This window comes from Hibiscus syriacus, unplaced genomic scaffold, assembly GCF_006381635.1.
Source record: "Hibiscus syriacus cultivar Baekdansim isolate YM2019G1 unplaced genomic scaffold, ASM638163v2 tig00110777_pilon, whole genome shotgun sequence".
Lineage (NCBI taxonomy): Eukaryota > Viridiplantae > Streptophyta > Magnoliopsida > Malvales > Malvaceae > Hibiscus > Hibiscus syriacus.
This window is the reverse complement of record NW_024062858.1, coordinates 2570908-2590446: the sequence shown is the minus strand read 5'-3', so window position 1 is coordinate 2590446 and position 19539 is coordinate 2570908. Positions and strand designations below refer to the sequence as shown.

Genomic DNA, 19539 nt, shown 5'->3' with positions numbered 1-19539 from the left:
GTTATTTGTGAATTATTCGTATAACGTTTATTTATATTCGTTTGTTAAGTTAAATAAATAAGCATGAACAAAATTTTTATGTTCATTTAATAAACGAACAAACACGAATAAATGTGTGTTCGGTTTATTTATACTCACGAACAAGGTTGTTTATAAGTTTGTTTATCGATTCATTTATTTATGTTCGTGAACAACTCATTTAATGACTTGTTTAAAAGCTCATTTACTTTTTTTTTACATTTTAAATATTGATGAGTGTAAGGACTAAATTGTACACATGGTGAAATTTGGAATTTAAATCATGAAGCTTAAAGAGTTTAAGCATTAGCGACGTAATTTTACCATTTTAGCTTACAAATGAATATGTTCATGATTGCTAGACAAAAATAAATAAACAAGGATATTAAAAATTTAAATGAAAACAAATCGAATATAAACACCTTTAAAAATAAATAAACGAACACAATCTTATTTATTCAACCTTAATTCATTTACACACCTAACAACAACGATCTAATGACATATAATTCATTATTCATGTTTTATATGACCTCATCCTCATCATCGTGTTCATATTCCATATCATACATATACATGAACATTTTTTAACTTGTTTTATATTTTTCTTCAATTCATCATAAATTCATGTTTACTTTCATACAAGCATGACAGTAACTTGAGCGTATGATATATTCTTTTTATTAATCTAGGATAAATACAGGGTCTGTTCAAAGACTACTCTTAATCATTCGATAATGAACGCTCACACTCCTACAAACGTAATATTCGAACTCGAAATCTCAACGAGTAATAATAAATTTCTTAATCATTAAGGTCATTTAATTCATGCGAGTATATGAGATATTTAAAGCATAATTTAATAACATGCCGGACATCACTTCCCTCTGCATGGCTTATACTAACCATTCAAATAATGTCACACATTATAATTTATGAAGCTCATTAAATATATGTGACATTATTTTAAATCACTATCCAACTAAATACAAAATATGATGATCCTCGTAAAATCCATTCCACTAATATATTAGGGTAAATTATATCATTCATCGTACAACTATCTTTTTATTCTTATTTTAGTCAATAAAATTTAAAAAAAAAAATCAATTTATTCATTACACTTTCGAATTGCTCATATTTTGATCATTTTGCCGTTAAATAATTAACTACGTTATGATATGAGAACTACCATCAAAACAACGTAATTTTAAATTCCTGTAAAAAATAAAATTTAAATCAAAACAACATCGTTTTAATCTAAATAAAAAAAATGTTATTATTTCATTATTTTCCCTCTTCCCTTCTTTATTCTTATTCTTCTTCCTCTCATTTTCTCTCAATTTATCTTCTCACCCTGAATAACCTTAGGTTTCGGCCACCACATTGGTCGCCTTTTTTACTACCATCGGCCACCATCGTTGGAGTCCAATGATTCTCAAAATTTTACACCAAACGTCTCTCACCATTCTTAACGCAAACCCAATGTCTATTTAATCGAAAAATACTTCAAATTTTATAGATCTTATGTTGACATCACCGCCGTCTACGCGGCCATGCTCTTTCGGTCACCGTTCGTGTTGATACATATACCAAAAGAAGGTTTTTTTTCTGCCTTTTCAGTTCCCGATTCAGATCTTCATGAATTGGAGTCGCTCTTCATTGCTCTTTATTGTTATTTGGTGTCGCAGATGATGTTAATCTTGTGGTAGTTTTGCTAGACAATAACCCATTTTTCTGAAATTCCCCCACGCTCTCTCTCTCTATCTCTCATTTTCTCTCTCATGTAATATCTCTTTTATCTTTTCACCCCCCCCCCCGAAATTAAAGAACTCAAGATGAAAGATTCACTGACTTTTGCATTTTACTGATCTGTCCGTTGGTGTTTGTTTAGGGTTTTACATTTTTAAATGCAATATTGACTCTTAGTCTTCCCTTGTCTCGGGGTCACTGTCAATGGCTCTTTGTTTCCTCCTTTATGTTGTTTTAATGCTTAACCACTTCCATTTTTCACAGTAAACGTAGTTATTTTAGAAAATTAATGGGGTTTTAGTGGTAATAGTGTTGTAGAGCCATGTAAAGGATTTGATTGTTCAACACATAAGTGAATCTGTTCTTTATTAGTTATTTGAAGGTGTTCAAAACAATGGTAGTGAACACTTGGGCTGAATGATGGTGGAGCGGTGGAGTTGGTGGCCGGTTCTTCTTTGGCTTCAAGGGAACATGAAGAGTGAAAAAAATAATACTAATAAAATATTTATTGGGACTTATATGGCAGTTTGAAAATTAATTAAAAAAGTCATATCATCACGGTGGTACAGAGAAAACGATAGGGTGACTAAAAATTCAATGTTTGAAATTGAGTGATTAAATTAAAAAAAATTAGTGACTAAAATAAGAGTAAAAAGATAGTTGAGTGATGAATAGTATAATTTATCTAATATGTTATTACACTTTTTTTTGGGACTTATATGGCAGTTTGAAAATTAATTAAAAAAAGTCATATCATCACGGTGGTACAGAGAAAACGATAGGGTGACTAAAAATTCAATGTTTGAAATTGAGTGATTAAATTAAAAAAAAAATTAGTGACTAAAATAGGAGTAAAAAAATAGTTGAGTGATGAATAGTATAATTTATCTAATATGTTATTACAATTCTCATATAGTTCATTAAATATTGTTCTATTTTTTTTCCAAATTATCTCTAAACTTATGTTTTTGTTTATTTTAAGCATCTGTCATTAAAAATAAATAGAACTAATAATATGATAATTTTTATTAATTTTTTCAATGATGACATAATATTATCTCATTATAACACATCAACATAATTATTAATTTTTTAACAATAAATAATTAAAATAAAATATAAATATAAATATAATATAATTTTAAAAAAATATAATTGAATGACTAATACGAAACTAGATGATAAATACATAGTTTACCCAACTACTTTAGAAAAACAATTATGGCTTTTTTTTTGCTTTATAAAGCATTAATAATGAATCTAAACTTTAGAAAAAATAATTAAAAAAACTAAAAAATTTAATATAAAAAAAATTGGGTTTGGTTGATAGTGTGGGAGACTATTGTTTCAGAATTATGATGGTGCGTTTAGTTGGGGGAATGTGAGATTCTCATGGGAATGGAATCCACATTCCTCCGTTTGGTTGGCCGGAAATGTCATTCCTGGTAATCTTACATTACTAATAGTGGATTTTTTTGGGTATATTACTGGGAATGTCATTACCTCCATTTCCTTAGGTATTGTTGAATTACCGGCATTTTGGACTAAAATGCCCTTAAAAAAATTTCTTTCAAAAATATCATTATTCTATCATTAAATAAAAAAAATTCTACGAATGTTAAATTACAAATTTATCCTTAAACTATTTTATATTTACAAAAAAATCTATAATTAAAATTTTATATGAAGTTCAGGGGTTAAAATAAAATCCTACCCTTTCATTAAACCTTTTTATATTTTTAATTTTGTAAAAATATATATATAAATTTTATGAATTTAAATTTTTTTAAAGAAAATATATAAATATTTTCCAACTTGTTAAAAAATATATATAATAAGGACAATTTGGTCAAATATACATTCCAATAATCTTTTATTCCTTTAACCAAACACGGTAATCTTACATTCCTGATAAACCAACCAAACAAAAAATACAACATTCCAGTAATCTTATTCTCTGGTAATCTTTTATTCTCACTGATAATCTTACATTCCATGAACCAAACGCACCCTTAAAGGGAAGAGTTGGGCTGTCGTCTTTTGCATCTTCTCCTCGAAACTCCCCGTTTCCTACTTGTTTGATGTATTCACACTCATTTTTTTTTTCTTTCACGAAGAATTTTCGACCAACAATTATTATCTTACTGATTATGATTCTTCGTTTAAATTAAAAAAAGAAATGAATTGACAAGATCGACGCACTATATTTTTTTCTCATCAACATGATCAAATGTACAATTTTTTACGTCTTCTTTTCAAATTTTTCGTTGATTTATGTATCGAAGAGTCTCTTATATCATTAAAATCAAAGTACTTTAATATATTTGTTATTAATAAGGCACATGTTACACATGCTTTTATTTTTATATTTTTAATAATATATTTTTATTTTATGTAAATATCATTTAGGTGATTAAATATTATTGAAATAAAATAACCACTTTGATAATAGAAAATACAACAAGAAAGAAAATTTTAAGCCATAATTATAGTTGAATGATGTGTAGTTACTAACTTGATTGAAAATACATTCAACTAAGCCTCTTAAGTTTATATTACACATAATGTTAAAATTAGTCCTATTGTTTATCTAAATGATCATTTTAGCCTTTGCCTTTTTTCTAGAGTATTTTAGCTTCTAACATTTTAATTTTTGTCAAAATGATCCATAATAGATGGAAATCGTTAGTGCATATTGGTGACGTGATATTTTTACATATGTTTAATTGTTGATATAACACATTTCACGTCATCACCTTGGGTGATATAGCACGTGCCATATCATCATTTCGGGTTACAGGGTATGTGACACATCAACGATTTAGTACATGTGAAAATGTTACGTCAGCAACATGTGTTGATCGTTAGTAACTAACGGTTTCCATCCAACAAGAATTATTTTCCAGAAAAATTGAAACGTTAGAACAAAGTACTCCAAAAAAAAAAAGAATATGAACTAAAATGATCGTTAAAACAAATGGTGGGGCTAATTTTGGAATTATACCTTTATATTATTAATAAATAGGTAAAATGATGGAGTGGAAAGGGGAGGGCTTCACTTTGCTTTTGAGTCGGGGGTATTTGTTGGTAGCTCTTTTTAATTTGCAGCCACCGAGAAGAAGAGAAATATGCAGGAAGCTCTAGTTAGGCTGTTTTACAACCTCTCAAGCTCCTCCTTGCTTCTCCTTCTCTTCCTTTACTCATCTTCCATTTTGCTTTCCAAGTTCCTCTTCTTCATTGGCACTCATCCACTTTTCCAGAGGTTCATTTCATCAAACACCTTTTTCTTTTTTCCCTTTAACTTTAGTTTGTTGATGAACGATTCATTTTGGTTTGGTGTTTTTAACTTTTACAGGTCTCAAATTGGATATGACTCCGAGGAAGAAGAAGAAGAAGAATATGGTTGCATGGCAAATGACCATCTGGTGGCAGACATTATTCATGGTGGCGAATCACTTGTATTCCTATCAGAAAATAGCTTTCACGGGACTGGAATTGATTTTGAGGAATCCATGGCTCCCCATCACGATGATGATGATGAGGACGAGGACGACGATGACGATGATGTAGAAGAAGAAGATTACAGAAGCAATTCCACCCAACAGTTGTCTGCTCATGACTACTCGTCACCTTGTTCAGATTCTGAACATCATCATCATGGTGACGATGAAATGGATTCGCTTGTTAAAGATGAAGAGATCCCAGCTAAAACCGTAGAAGGTGATCATCAGGTGAACGATAATGAAGATGGTATGTGTATTTATGCTTAACTACCATGATTATCCCATCCCATCCCATCCTCTACTCCATTTTTTCTTGCTCCTTGGTGCAGAAATGACCGGTAACAAAGAAATCAAACCAGGGGTGGAAACAGATTTCTCAAGATCAAATGACAAGTACTTCGATATCGGACCAACGAAATCGAAATCCAACAAGTTACTAGTTCATGAAGAAATCTATGGAGATTCTTGCACGACAGCCTCTACTTCAAAGAGCTCCTCTGAGTGGAGAAGCTCAATAACTTGCAGAGATTCAACGACTGATGATCCATTCTCTTCTTCCTCGAGAAGAAGTTGTCCCAAGTGGGAGTCCTACACAGTGTTCCAAAAATATGACGAAGAGATGACGTACCTACACAGACTGAGTGCACAAAAGCTCCAGGAAACAGGTAATATATAGTCATGTTGATATGAATAAATTGGTCTCGGTCGTTAGCGGTCAATCCCTTCTTATTTGAGCGAGACTCGGCGGTGAGCAGGGTTCAAATTTTTAGTGAAAAAAGGGAATGGAAGTAGAAGAAGATAAGCAGTGTAAGTAAGGTAGCGGAAATACTTTACCAGATTCGACTCTTCACACAATTAGAAGGGATAAACCACCGACAGATGACGACGAGACAAACTTAATTCCATAAATAATACAAACTTGTTCCTATCAACAAGTCAGATAATATTTGTTTAGAGAAATCAATTGAACATTTTCCTTGCTTATTTGTATGAAACTGTACTTTTTAGAGTCATTGAGGTCCATCCAAGCTTGCCCTAAGTCCATATCAGGGAGAATAGTCCACAAGTTTTCAACAACAAACAAGAGACAATCATCAGATACCTGCAGACACAATCCATATAATGAACTGGAAGCTGCTTATGTAGCTCAAATTTGCTTAACATGGGAAGCTCTTAATTGGAATTACAGCAACTTTGAACGTAAAAGAGCCGCACGCAAAGGTTTTGACTGTCCGGCCACCATTGCTCAACAGTTTCAGCAATTCCAAGTTCTTTTACAAAGATACATTGAAAATGAGCCTTATGAGCATGGCAGAAGACCGGAGGTATACGCCAGGAAGAGGCTGTCGGCACCAAAGTTGCTTCTGGTTCCTGAGTATCGAGGTAATACACTAATTACCCTTATATTTCCTATGCATAATATCAAAAATATCTTAACATTTGATTAATTTTTTTAACATTTTAACCTTAATTTTTTATTTTTAAGATAAAAATGCACTATTTTAAAATGTTGATAGTTTATTAACTAATAGTTTCTAGCTACGAAATGACTTTTTGTCCTAAACTAAAACATTGAGATTAATATTGTTTGGATTTTGGTGGTACATCACCCAACGAAGATTTTCTGCATACATAATGATTTGAACTTGAGTCTTACTTAAACGATGTCAAGTTACTTACCACTTGAATCAACCAGCTAGTATCATATATATTGGTTTTTATATACGTACATTAAAGAGCTAATATTTTTTGGATTTGCATAGATTACGAGGATGATCAAAGGGAAGAAAGTTCAGGGTCAAGAATATCAGCAGATTCATTTCTGGTAATAATAGAAGATGGAATCCAAACCTTCATGAATTTTCTCAAGGCAGATAGGGAGAAACCATACCAAATCATTAAAGCACTGTTTCGGAGGAAGAGAAAAGGCTCCGTTGACCCAACACTTGTCCGACTCATGAAGAAAGTTAATGCTAAAGTAAGTTGAATATAATATATATATATATAAGATACATTTTTAATAAAATAATCATTTTAACTCTTTTTTATAATTACTTTAGTTCTGAATGTTTCATTTTGGATAAAGTGATATATGATTAAATGAAAATCGTTAGTTATCAATGATTAATTCTTGTTGACGTGATATATATTATTTGTTTAAAGTGATGAAATGATACATGTCACACATTCAAAAGAATAACATGATACATGCCACGTGTATATAAATGATGATGTGACATAAATTATGTGTACATAATATAACATGATACATGATTCATCATCATTTTGAGCACATGAAACTTATTATGTCAACATTAAGAATTAATCATTAGTCAATTAATAATTTCCATTCAATTAAGAGGTATATGATGACTAGTAAAGGGATGAACCATATTTCCATTTGCAGAAAAAGATGAAGCTTAAAGACCTACGCAGGAGTCACAAATGCATAAGGAAAAGAAAACACAAGGTGGAGAAAATGGAGATATTGAAGGCTCTAATTGACCTAAAAGTGGTGTCAAGGGTGTTGAGGATGAGTGATCTAAGTGAACAACAATTGCATTGGTGTGAAGAGAAGATGAACAAAGTGAAGATTTCGGAAGGAGGACTCCAAAGAGATTCCTCACCACTCTTTTTCCCAGCACACTGACCCACCCACCCACCACCACCACCATTTTTCATAAGCAAATCTTGTTGCTTTGATGACTAGATTCCTACTCTGCACCAAATGAATATCCTACACAAGCTTTTTGTAAATACTAAAGCAAGATGGAGAGAAGGGTCCTAAAAATCATGTGGGACAGGGATGGATCAAGGGTGTTGAGGGTGCATTTGGAAATTTCAATTTCTCATATAGTTTAAGTTCTTTTTTTTGTATTTTTTTATTGATGATCAAATTTTATACCTCTGAAATTTTATAATTTTGTATCCTAAATTTTTAATATAATTTCATACGTCCATACATCTGATATAAAATCATTCGTTTATCTCTATCTAGAGTGACATGGAATTTGGAAAATGGGAAAATCCATGCAAAGAAAGCAAGCGTAAGCATATGTTAGGCAACCTAAGTGGCTTTATGGCTTACTTTTGAAAGTGAAAGACTTGAAACAAAGCAACCAACATGAAGATAGATAGATATACTACAATGGTAGCTTTATTGCCTTTTGCTTTTGCTTTTATAAATCAAATAGGGTTTTTATCTATAAAGATTGGAGAGATGGGTGAATCAAAAGAAGAGAAGACGAAGGAAAGTTCTGTATGTGACACATGCATGCTCAGCAATTAATCAATAGGGGTTGCACATGCTACACTTTTGTAAACCCTAAATTTTTTATTCGTGAACCTGATTGTATAACAAAAGCTACAAAGAGTGAAATAGGAGATGGGAGGATCAAGTTGACTCAGCCGCTAATATGGTGTATTACCTTAGTGAATAAGTAATAAACATTTAGCTTGTTCCCTTTCACCAAAAGACAACAGTACTGTTGCCATGAAAAAAAAATGGCAATATGTACAGCAGTCTAATTTAAGATTAATTGAAGATGGGTTTCAATTTAAACTGTTAACATGTTCAATTTAAAAGGTTATATAAATTTGTAACATTTTCGGTTACAATGAATTTCTACCTTTTTAAGTTTATATTAACAAGTATTTTAGAATTTTTGAGACAAAAAGGTTCTTGAGAAGAAGAAAATAGTGGGGAGAAAGTTCTTGAGATTCAATGGCAATTGTGATTCAAATTGGCAAGCTAATGAAATTTGGTTAAAGAAAAGAGAGCACCCAAGTTTTGAAAACCCTTAAAATGGAGGAAAGGATAAAGCCAAGGGTAGCTTGACGTGTGGCGAAAGGTAGTGATGAGAGGAACTTAAGTTTACCTTCTAAAATTTTATAAACTTGTGTCCTTAACATAAAATTTTGTATATGTTTTTATTATTATATTTGCATGATTTTTAAAGCCAAAGAAGTCAACGAGTGTACCTTGGTGGTTGATTTGGCTCTTGAATACAATTTCTAAATCATCTTGTATTATGAGTTAAGTTGATTAAAATCCCTTAATATTATTAAATTGAAAGTTGCAGTTTGTTTAAGTTCATTAATAGAACGTTTGAAGTACGTGTTAGCGAAAATTTTTACATTAAGGTCACTAATGTTGCACATTCTTTGATTGCAATTTAAAATGTTATGTTCTTCGTAATATTTTCGATTACAACTGAAAATATTATATTTTTTATAACATTTTCGATTGTAAACCCTAACCCTCAAACTATAACTTTTTAATTACAGCTAAAAATATTATAAATTTACATAACATTTTAAATTGATTAGGAAAACATTTTTAATTGGGACCATCTTAATTAGCCTTAAGGTTGCCGCACAGTAAAACTACCCTAACAAACATCATGGTCTCTCTTTATTTCCATGTATTTTCTATTTACACCAACGGGAAATGGCATGCTATTTCTGAAGGCATAAACAGAACTTTTCTACAATTATCTAGTGCACCTGCTCCTATATACAAAAAAAATTCAGAATAACAAAAATAAATAAATGGAACACTCATTGTCATTTAAATATCATCATTTCAATGCACACTTGTGGGGGGGGGGGATGTCTATGACCGGTGCACATGCTAATAATCATCTATACATACACCATGAGAGTGAGGTTATTCGATCCATGTAACTTCGCCGACTCGGACTCAGCTCCTGGTAATGGGTATTAGTTGGTTAATAACATAAATACGTTAAACATTGTATGCAATTCAAATTTCACGTTTTTTAACAGCCAATGGAAATCCACAAACTTCATCCATAAAGCAACTACCTTTGACATGTTGTTTTCCATCTCAACTACATTCTCTTCTTCAACTAACACCAATGCTTTCTAGTAAAACCCAACACCTTTCATTTCTCCAGAAGTTGGTCTCTGGGAATTATCACCATTTCCCAAGAACACAATCCGACCTACAAATTTCGCAGCAGAAGTGAAAAGTCGAATCCGTGCTCATTTTGGTATAAAACAACAGTTTTTTTTAACTTTCCTTCACCCCAACCACAAAAAAACCCTAAACCTCTCATTTCATTCATGAAGCAAAAACCAAGGGTCCAAGACCAGGGAAAAGAAAAGACCATGGGAGCGGCTCCCATTTTGGCGTGTTCAAGCAATAGAGATAAAATCAGTCACCCATTTGACCATATAAACACAGCATGAAATACTAATAACAGGTATTGGCAGAACATGTATGATGCTTTCATTTTCTTTTTGAAGTTCAATAGTGCAACTGTGCAAGTAAAATACTAAATCATGAGGTTAGTAAAGAATGGAAGAAACGTAATATGCTTACCATTTCGACGAACAGAAACCTCTCTCAGGCGTCGAACCAGACCAGTGATGGGGTCAGAGAAGATTTTTGTCTCTAAATTTCCCTCAAGATATACAATTGTACTACATCACCCAAAAGGAGAAAAAAGAAGAGATTATTACAATCAAGATCAAGAATGAAGAAGATCAACAGCACATATAATTAAGATAAGAAATTGGAGTTAAAAAGGCATCAGGCCATGCTCAAAACAAGATTAGTATAGCATTCAATATCCCACTCCAACCCGTTCCAAGTGACAGATTAGACACCTCATTTGAATTTCATACATGGACAGAAATGATCACCCTGAGTTTATATATTGCAAACAATTCTATGAAAAGCTGCTATGATAGAAATGATCCATTACAGTTCCCCCACCCAATAATATATCAAGGAAAACAGAAAACAACTGCAAGCTATCTAGAATTCATAGGTTAATTAGTAGTTCTCATTCAATCTAAACTCAGACATAACTGAAAAGCTTTCCGAAGCAACTATTCTCTTAATCTCTTGAACTCAACAAGATAATGAGCAAAGGTTCTCCCAAAGTCTAAATAGGTCATTGACTGAACCATCTTTCCAATACACTTTTATGTCTAACTCTAACCTTTCTAATAGATGGCTTATCATGCAAAAGTTTCAACATGGCTACCCAATTCTGGATGTAAATATACACGTCACGGAAGAATCATCAATAAAAGTACCTAATAACTACTTAGTAATGTTAGGGCATTCACCCTTAATCATTTACAGCATGTTTGTTCTTCCAAAACATAAGAAATCACATTAATTAACCCGTTCAATACCTTCCGCAAAACACAAGGGTCGAGATTAGAAATGGCAATAAGGAACAAATTCAAGTATAAGTAAAGGGACACAATCTGAATATCGAAAGAAGCATTCCTGCAATATCGGGTACAATGAAATATTCTCCAAATGAAATCTTACCCAGGAAGAGCATGCTTCAGGACAAGATCTCCCAACCATTCTTGGTAAACACTAACTCGATGCTACTGAACAGCAGAGCGATTAGCATACTCCCCTGGTTCCTCATTCTCATGAGGCCTCCTGTTGTTTCGAATCCCGCCTGTCCCCACAGAAAACATTGTAATCGACACCCCATTCTTCAGTTTCTTCTGCACTGGGGTTCGCCCTACCTGTCCAACCAAAATTGCCTACAAACAGGAAAACCAGCCAAAGCCCAAGAATCATTTCCAGTTAACTTTCTGAATGGAGCTCCAATACTAAATATTCCTACAAACAAAGCCATTATGAAAATTTTCTCTACTATATTTATTTTTAAGTTAGCTAATGCCCAGAATTCTCCAAACAGAAATACTGAAATTTGAATAACATTCGTTTTCCCCCTCTTGTGAAAAAAGGAAAAGATGCAGAGACATTGGAGTGAAAATGAATGAACCTTGTAAATACCCGTATCGAGACCATTCTCAAGCGGGAGGTCGTATAAACGACGCTGAGTGGTGGAGTCCTCGGCAGATTCAGGGGGCGGAGTTGTGTTGGGAAATGGGTCAGAGTCCGAGTCGGAAGTTTCAGAAGAGGAGGTGATGGTGGAGCAAAAGGGCATTGAAAGTTTAGTAGTTTGGGGGTTTGACAGAAGAGATCGATAAACCCTTGTTGATAAAATTCCCAGTGATTTCGCCATTACTTTGGTTCAAAATTTGGAATGCTGCGATGCGGGTGGAGGGTGGGTTTAAAAACAAAGTTAAACCAACCCTAACACTACTGTCATGCAGCCCTATTATTTTTTAAAATCATACTCAATATTGATTTTGATTTTGTTTTAATTATACACAGTAACGATACATCAATAAAATATTTTTTAATATTAAATATTGACGTAATATTATTTTATGTGGCGTCTCTTGATGAAGAACCACTCCTATCGCGCATCCCCTAACCATTGCCGCAAGTTTTTCCGTCACTATATTAGCCTCTCTTCTAACGTGATGGATAATCAGATCCCATTCCCTACCCATAAGTTCACGTATCAGTAAGACGATTGTATGGCCATCAGCTCCGTCAGACGGCCCATTGAGCATGTTGACTTCTGTCATACTGTCAGACTCCACCACTATTTTTCTAATTTCCAAGTTCCATGCATAAACCAAAATATCATGAATCGCCGAGAGTTCCGCAGTGAAAACCGATCGATGCCTAAGCTGCGAGAAAAACCAAGCATCCATGCCCCTTGAGCATCACGCAAAACACCCCCCGCGGCAGCCATATTTCCTCTACGTCTCACTGCTCCATCAACGTTCGATTTCACCAAATCCAAGTCGAGTTTCCTCCATCTATCTACAGACCGAAACACATTTTTATTAACAATACTAGTTTCATTGGCAGACACAATCTCATTCTTGAATCTCACACTTGAAGCAACTAAATCTTCACGTCCAATATAATTAGTTTGGAGCACCATGGTGCATCGACGCTTCCAAATCTTCCAAACAATTATGGGAAACAACAAATTCCAATGCAGTTTATTCATAGGGAAATCGGCCTGCCCTTTCACGTTGGATAGGATCCAAGAATCATTGGCCATGTTCATAAACATTCCAAATTTGTCCGCAGCAATTAATCTACGCCATATTGTAACAGCATGAGGGCATTTACGTAGGACATGGGTCATATCTTCAACATCATTTTGGCATAACGAACATCTAGCATTAGGGGTTATATGGCGTCGGTATCGCTCCTCATTCGTAAGCAACTTTCCATGGAGAGCAAGCCAAAGGAATACCTTCACTCTTTGCGGGATTTGTAGGTTCCAAACATTCTTCCGCACGTCTGTGGCATCATTTTGAGTTGGGTATAGAGAAATTTGTAAGCTAACTTGACCGAAAAAGTGTGGTCACTATCCCATCACTACCTTGGTGTATCCATAGAAAGAGATGGATTTGGTAGGCAAAATGCAGCAATTTTATGACACAGTTGTTCTGAAATAACAGCATGCAACCGATCCCAGTCCCAAGCCCCTGAAGCAGTGACAATCGAATTAACCGACATTAGATTAGGGTGGAAATTATGCAAACAATAGTTAAATAGCGGTTCGGAGCAGTCGACTCAATTGTCGTACCAAAAATCCGTTTGCATAGCATTGTGAATATTCCAGACCACACTATTACGAATATCATCCCAAACGCAATCAAACCTTTTCACAATCTAGAATAATTTGGTCACTCGATGCTAACAGGAACTTCACCATTCCATCGGTATTTACTCTTAAGGACTTTGATCCACAACTTATCAGTTCCTTGCACCAAATGCATTCCAATTTTCATCAGGAAAGCCTTATTTTGACGACCCAGGTCCTTAATGTCCAAACCGCCTTTCTCGGTTGGTAGTTTAGCTGTGTCCCATTTAATTAACGCAAGGCTATTTGAACCTCCATTTGCATTCCGCACAAATCTACGAATAAGCTTTTCCAAAGTATCGCAAACACATTTAATTAACGCAAGGCTATTTGAACTTCTATTTGCATTCCACACAAATCTACGAATAAACTTTTCCAAAGTGTCGCAAACACTTTTCGGCAGCCAAGTGGACCGCATAACATAGTTCGGTATCGCCTCACCTGCAGTACTGCTTTTGCCAATGTTATACGACCAGCTAAGGATAAAATCTTTACCGCCCAATCCGAAAGCCGTTGCTTCACTTTCTCAATGGCGTACCTATAGGCAACGGTAGTCACCCTATTATCTAAAGACTAAAAGTGGTACCCCAAGCATTTCTCCAAATTAGAGACTTCTTCAAATCCAAACCTTGAAAAAATAAAAATCAAATAATAATTGAATGACTAAAATAAAACCAAAAACATAACTTTACATATACTTTTTTAAAAAAAGAGTAATTAAAATAAAATTTATGTTATAAATAGATGATCAAATATATAGGGTTGTTTAAAAAAATATAGACCGAAATAATCATTCACTCAAATGCTAAGATCATTTTTTTAACATTAATGCATTTTTTTAAGAGTGGTAATAATACACATAAAATAGAGTTTTATTAAGTGCAGCAAAAGCAGCACGACTCTCTTGATGCAGTACATATTTAGAGCATAAAAAGGAGAAACTTTAGATAAGAGGTGCCAAAATTCTTGCAATATCCTCCCATCATCTTCAATGAAAACTTGCAATTCCCCAAAATTGACTTTTAAAACTCATATTCATTCAATTTCATCTTTGCTCTCACCAATAATTTAACTGTAAACTGGACTACCATTTCACAATGCCTAAAAATGGATACAACAATATGTGTGTATGCGTGTGCATCAAACTCTACTACCATACTCACATACAGAATGAGCAAGTTCAATCATTCATCTCTTTCGCGATGCATAGATGCACGACAATAACGCTGCTAGGTAAGAAACACTACTTTAGCCTCACTCTCAGCTGGTCTTCATTCTTTTGGTTACTGGAGACAAGAAAAGCTTTCTAACCGAGGCAATGGGATCATCAACCTGCAGAATAAAATCTAGGATGATTATTATCCTCCACAGATGATAAAGCTAAGGATGTTAATCCAGCAACCAGAAATTTTCTTTCAGTTATCATGGATAAGAAACAGTTCCTCAACGAATTGCTTTATGGATTGTGAAACCTGAATGTTATCAACAGATTCATATTCATAAATACTTCCATTTCAGCTGCATCACTTGAATAAGTAACATTTCAACTTACCCGAATCATGGACGCAGATGGAGGAGAAGGAGAACATGCAGGTGAAGAATGAGGAAAATCTTTCCCACTTTGCAAAGCAGATAATGTTTGTTTCCATCCGGGTGCCCCGCCACTCATTGATACAATCCATGGACAAAAATGCCTGTGCTGCCTGATTGGATCAAACTCTGATATTTTATCCATGTGCTGCTGTACATCCTTTCCTGGAAAATGGAGGTATATTAGTTGATTACCCTTGTAAATTAACTAATAAAACTCATGAAATCAGATAGGAATATAACAAATGCAAATACCACGTACCCGTAAACCAGATATAATTTACATATCAAGAAAGAAATATTTTCACCACCAACCAGCTAGATGGAAAATTTCTAATGAGGAATCAGAAAAAAAAGGAAAAGAAAAACAACCACGCTGCTACTGGATCAACCTTTCCAGGTAGCAGTAGCACCGAGAAAAATCACAGAGCTCCTAGCTGCTCCAACACGTGCCAACATTACACTAAAGGATATTATTGCAGGTTAAAACTATCAAGAGATTATTGTCAACGAATGTAAACAAGCCATCCCAGTGGCTATGAAGTGTTTTGAGTGTAATCAGAGTTAATTATTGCCTAATTATCCTTGGTCACTGCCATCTATCAGTCCAATAAGAACTCTAAAACGTTTGGTTGCAAATTCCAAGATGAAAATAAGATAAATAGAATGATATTAAACCCCATCACCATAAATTGAAAGCAACTCCTGAAGATAGCCTCGATCACCAACATCAACATAATTATTCCTTCCATGTAGGAACATCATTGGTCATTTTGTGCTTTACTGTAATAGGAAAGTTGAGCATTCTGCCCAATTGTACATTCAAGGCTCATTTTTTGCAAATATCTTCTAGAATTTTCTAGAAGTCTTCAAAGCCTACTTATTTCACAACTTCTAAACGGGATATAGTACAACTCAAATACCCACCCGGGCACATAGATGATAGAACTCCAATTCCAATCCCTCTTAGGCGAGAAAGACAATAATGCATAGAGTATGGAAACAAGAATTACTAAATCGAACTGATTTAGTAATTTAACTTTGAAATGCCCTTGGGAATAGACCATTAATAGTAATTTAACTTTGAAATAGGCTTGAGATGCTATATGCATGAAAAATAGAATACACAAAAGATATCATAACTTTCAGTGACATAAAATAAGTAGAACTTCCTCCAATTGAAAAAAGTATATGTAGTTCAACTTCATAATCAATAAACAATTATCAGTTAAAAGCATAGCAGCAGAGCCCCAAACAAAGGGAACTAATTAACAACACAGAAAAAGATTAGGAAATATTGACAGTGGAACTAACATTTTATTAAAGAACGTTTCCAACAATATTGAGAATTAAGCTTATAAATTACAAATAATAATGCATTAACGCTTACCTTTGGGACAGGATAAGACCTTATTGGTTTGAGCAGTCTGGACTTCAGGAATCATCCTTTCCTCACTATTGGCACAAGTTTTGTCTTCTCTTGAAGTCATCTTGTATGCGCCATCAACATTTACATAAGCTTCCACGCAAGAGGCAACACAAGTAGAGTTTTGATTAGATAAACAAATTTCTTCATCACAAACCTTCTCTGTTTCTGCAAATTGTTCTGGATGGCACTGTTCGGATAAAATTGTAACTGATGAATCATTATCCTTAGTTCCTTCATTTCTAGGGGAAACATTAGCAGCTTGGATCATGATAGAAGAATCTCCAATATGCGTGGTATCAGAATTTTTTACTGCTATATTGCAAGATCTATCATTGCCTACCTTTTCCAGTAAGTTATTACTTTGGCAAGAATCTTGGACTACATTCTGAGAACTCTCTATTTGAACCCCCAAATTAGAATCATCTGTACCAGCATAAGGAGAAATTTCCTTTGCAGTGATGTTGGTTCCTTCCAATGGTGTGACGTTTCTAAAATTATCATCTCTTGCACAAGCATCATGGTTTGAACAAGGAGACTGATCATTGCTTTTAGAACTACAATTAACTTGACCATCCTTTTTTCTATTTGAAGTTCTCAACTCTGCAGACGGGACACCTGGCTCACTAACACCAGTATTGAAACATTCTATTTCTCCCAGAAACTGGGATTCTACTGGAGTATTTTCTTGATTACTATATATCTGATCTCTAAACTCTGGATGATACAAAAATCTAGCTCTTAAACTCTGGCCAATAACAGGTAAACAGATTCTTGCTTTAAAGTTTTGTTGTGCTGGTAGTGGACCCCCAGCTATAGTCAATTTAGAATCTGAAGATTGCTCCATAGGTGACGGCCCACCGTTCGAAGGAACACCATCACAAACATTGCTTTTGTGGCCAGAATCATGGACTCCAGGATTGACTTCTTCACATACAAATAACCTGAAAAACTCTACAGGTTGTTGAACAGTGGAGAAAGCCCATAATCCAACACTTGCGCCACAAAGCCTGCAATCTAAAACAACAGATTTGGGATCATACTGCAATCTATTCCCAGAGTCTTTATTTGTCTCCAAATTTTCATTTTCATCAGCTGCATGGAAGTTGAGACACAAATTTAGTCCGTAATCAACTCCCTGGGGTGAACTTAAAGTTTCAGCATCTTTGACAAACTGATTCTGACCATCCTTGAAGTTAACAACATAAGGTAGTGGACATGGTTCCCAGCCACAAAGACTTACAAGCTTTTGAGCCTGAAAAATTTTCGAATTAATAAATCTTCAACGCCAACAAGAACTCAGGAATGCATAAATGATAAAACCACAATCAACAATGCAGGAAATGTTAAACTTGTACAGTCATAAATTGGAGAAACCATTGGGTTATTATCACTCTTATTTACCCAAGCAGGTGGAACGGTAAGAAAATGCAGCACAAGAAAGTTTCAGAAAGTAACGTGCATGTTTAAGTGTACATGTGCTTATGGCTTATGCAGCTGAAACTGGCAAATATTTTCAGCCCTGATGTACTTGTAATTGCAAACCACAATGAAAAACAAGCCTCATACCTGATAATACAAGTTAGCAGAATCCACGGCAGATCCATCTTCTATACTTTCGAATTGAGAAAATTCAGCATTCCCTTTCAAGCAATCCACCATTAGGGGTTGTCTGAGAAATTCTTCGAGCTGCGGGCTTCTCATAGATTCAATGGCCGAAGATGAAATTACTGGAAGAGCTATAAGTTGAAAGAGTGAGTTGGATCTTGCTCGGAATTTATCAACTAAATCAGCAGGCACAGTGGGAGGAAATTCAGCCAGTTTTTCATCACAGGCATTGTCAATCCAAGGGCAAATCAATTTGTGTCCACTATCCAGCTTTAAGCTAAACACCGAGGCGGCCTTCTCAACTGAAGAATATAGGACAATGATATCTAATTTAGCCTTGCAAATACCAGAATTTTCAGACTATTTGGCTAAAATTAAGCAATATTAGATAACATGCCTTGCTGCCATGTCCAAGAAGGCTGAGTAGAAAACTGGAGACGTGCCCCGCATGATTCACAGGCCAGAATGTCCATATCCACATTGACCCAACCTCTCATAGCACAATTAACAGCACTTACTACCTAAAAGAATGGAAAGCATTATCATCTCTTTATATATGTTAAAAAAACCCCAAAATCTTAAGAAAGAGTAGGGTCAGAATATAGAGAAATATAATAGAAACCTTGGGCTTAGCAAACCAAGTCATGGATTTGAAAGTTGACAATCTCCTGAGAAGATCTCCTCTATCCCATGGTCTGCAAAGTGGAGATTCACTCGCAGATAACCCATGATGCTTCTCTTCCGCTGCTAAAGCATACGTTGGATTTGGGCGTTTCTTCGCTCGTAATAATTGTTCTTGTCTCCCCATCCCCGTTCCCGGCGGCGATGGACTACCCATTAATTACAAATAAATTTATAACACAAACAAAGCAGTAGTAATAACATTGGATTGAAATTTCAAGTTTCATCAAGTAGGAGGAAAGAGATCGGTGTATAAAAGCAAATAGAAGAAGAAAACCTGGAGGAGGAGGAGTGGAAGAGCTTGTCCATGATGGAATGGAACCTCTTCTCTGGATCGTTGGCCATTTCTTCTTTATGGAAGAATAATGTGTTTTGCTGTACAGAAATGAAACAAAGGGGAGAAGAAGGAAGGATGTTAATGAACTTTTGCCGCTCCTACAAT

The 19539-nt window shown here is 34.5% G+C and overlaps 3 protein-coding genes across 4 annotated transcripts; 1 reads left to right on the top strand and 2 right to left on the bottom strand.

The window, feature by feature from the left end:
• Positions 1–4811: 4811 nt before the first annotated feature.
• LOC120139914 lies at positions 4812–8186 on the top strand. Of its 2 annotated transcripts, none has more exons than XM_039155011.1 (6): positions 4812–5032; positions 5126–5520; positions 5603–5938; positions 6282–6656; positions 7037–7251; positions 7681–8186. In XM_039155011.1, the coding sequence occupies exons 1-6, from the start codon at positions 4899–4901 to the stop codon at positions 7921–7923; spliced, it is 1698 nt and encodes a 565-aa protein (XP_039010942.1). In that variant the 5' UTR covers positions 4812–4898; the 3' UTR covers positions 7924–8186. The 2 variants fall into 2 exon arrangements, with proteins under 2 accessions (XP_039010942.1, XP_039010943.1); XM_039155012.1 differs by having other exon boundaries at positions 7037–7255; positions 7681–7842.
• A 1930-nt stretch (positions 8187–10116) lies between these two features.
• LOC120139924 (single-stranded DNA-binding protein, mitochondrial-like) lies at positions 10117–12377 on the bottom strand. The gene is made up of 4 exons (XM_039155021.1): positions 12059–12377; positions 11587–11813; positions 10621–10721; positions 10117–10240 (listed from the first exon to the last, which is right to left on the bottom strand). Exons 1-2 carry the CDS (start codon positions 12299–12301, stop codon positions 11649–11651), a joined length of 408 nt encoding a protein of 135 aa, XP_039010952.1. The 5' UTR covers positions 12302–12377; the 3' UTR covers positions 10117–10240; positions 10621–10721; positions 11587–11648.
• Positions 12378–14811: 2434 nt separating this feature from the next.
• On the bottom strand, positions 14812–19532 carry LOC120140031. Its single transcript, XM_039155093.1, has 7 exons — positions 19375–19532; positions 19039–19246; positions 18814–18937; positions 18378–18718; positions 16773–18063; positions 15345–15547; positions 14812–15124 (listed from the first exon to the last, which is right to left on the bottom strand). The coding sequence occupies exons 1-7, from the start codon at positions 19440–19442 to the stop codon at positions 15053–15055; spliced, it is 2307 nt and encodes a 768-aa protein (XP_039011024.1). The 5' UTR covers positions 19443–19532; the 3' UTR covers positions 14812–15052.
• Between the last annotated feature and the right edge of the window lie 7 nt (positions 19533–19539).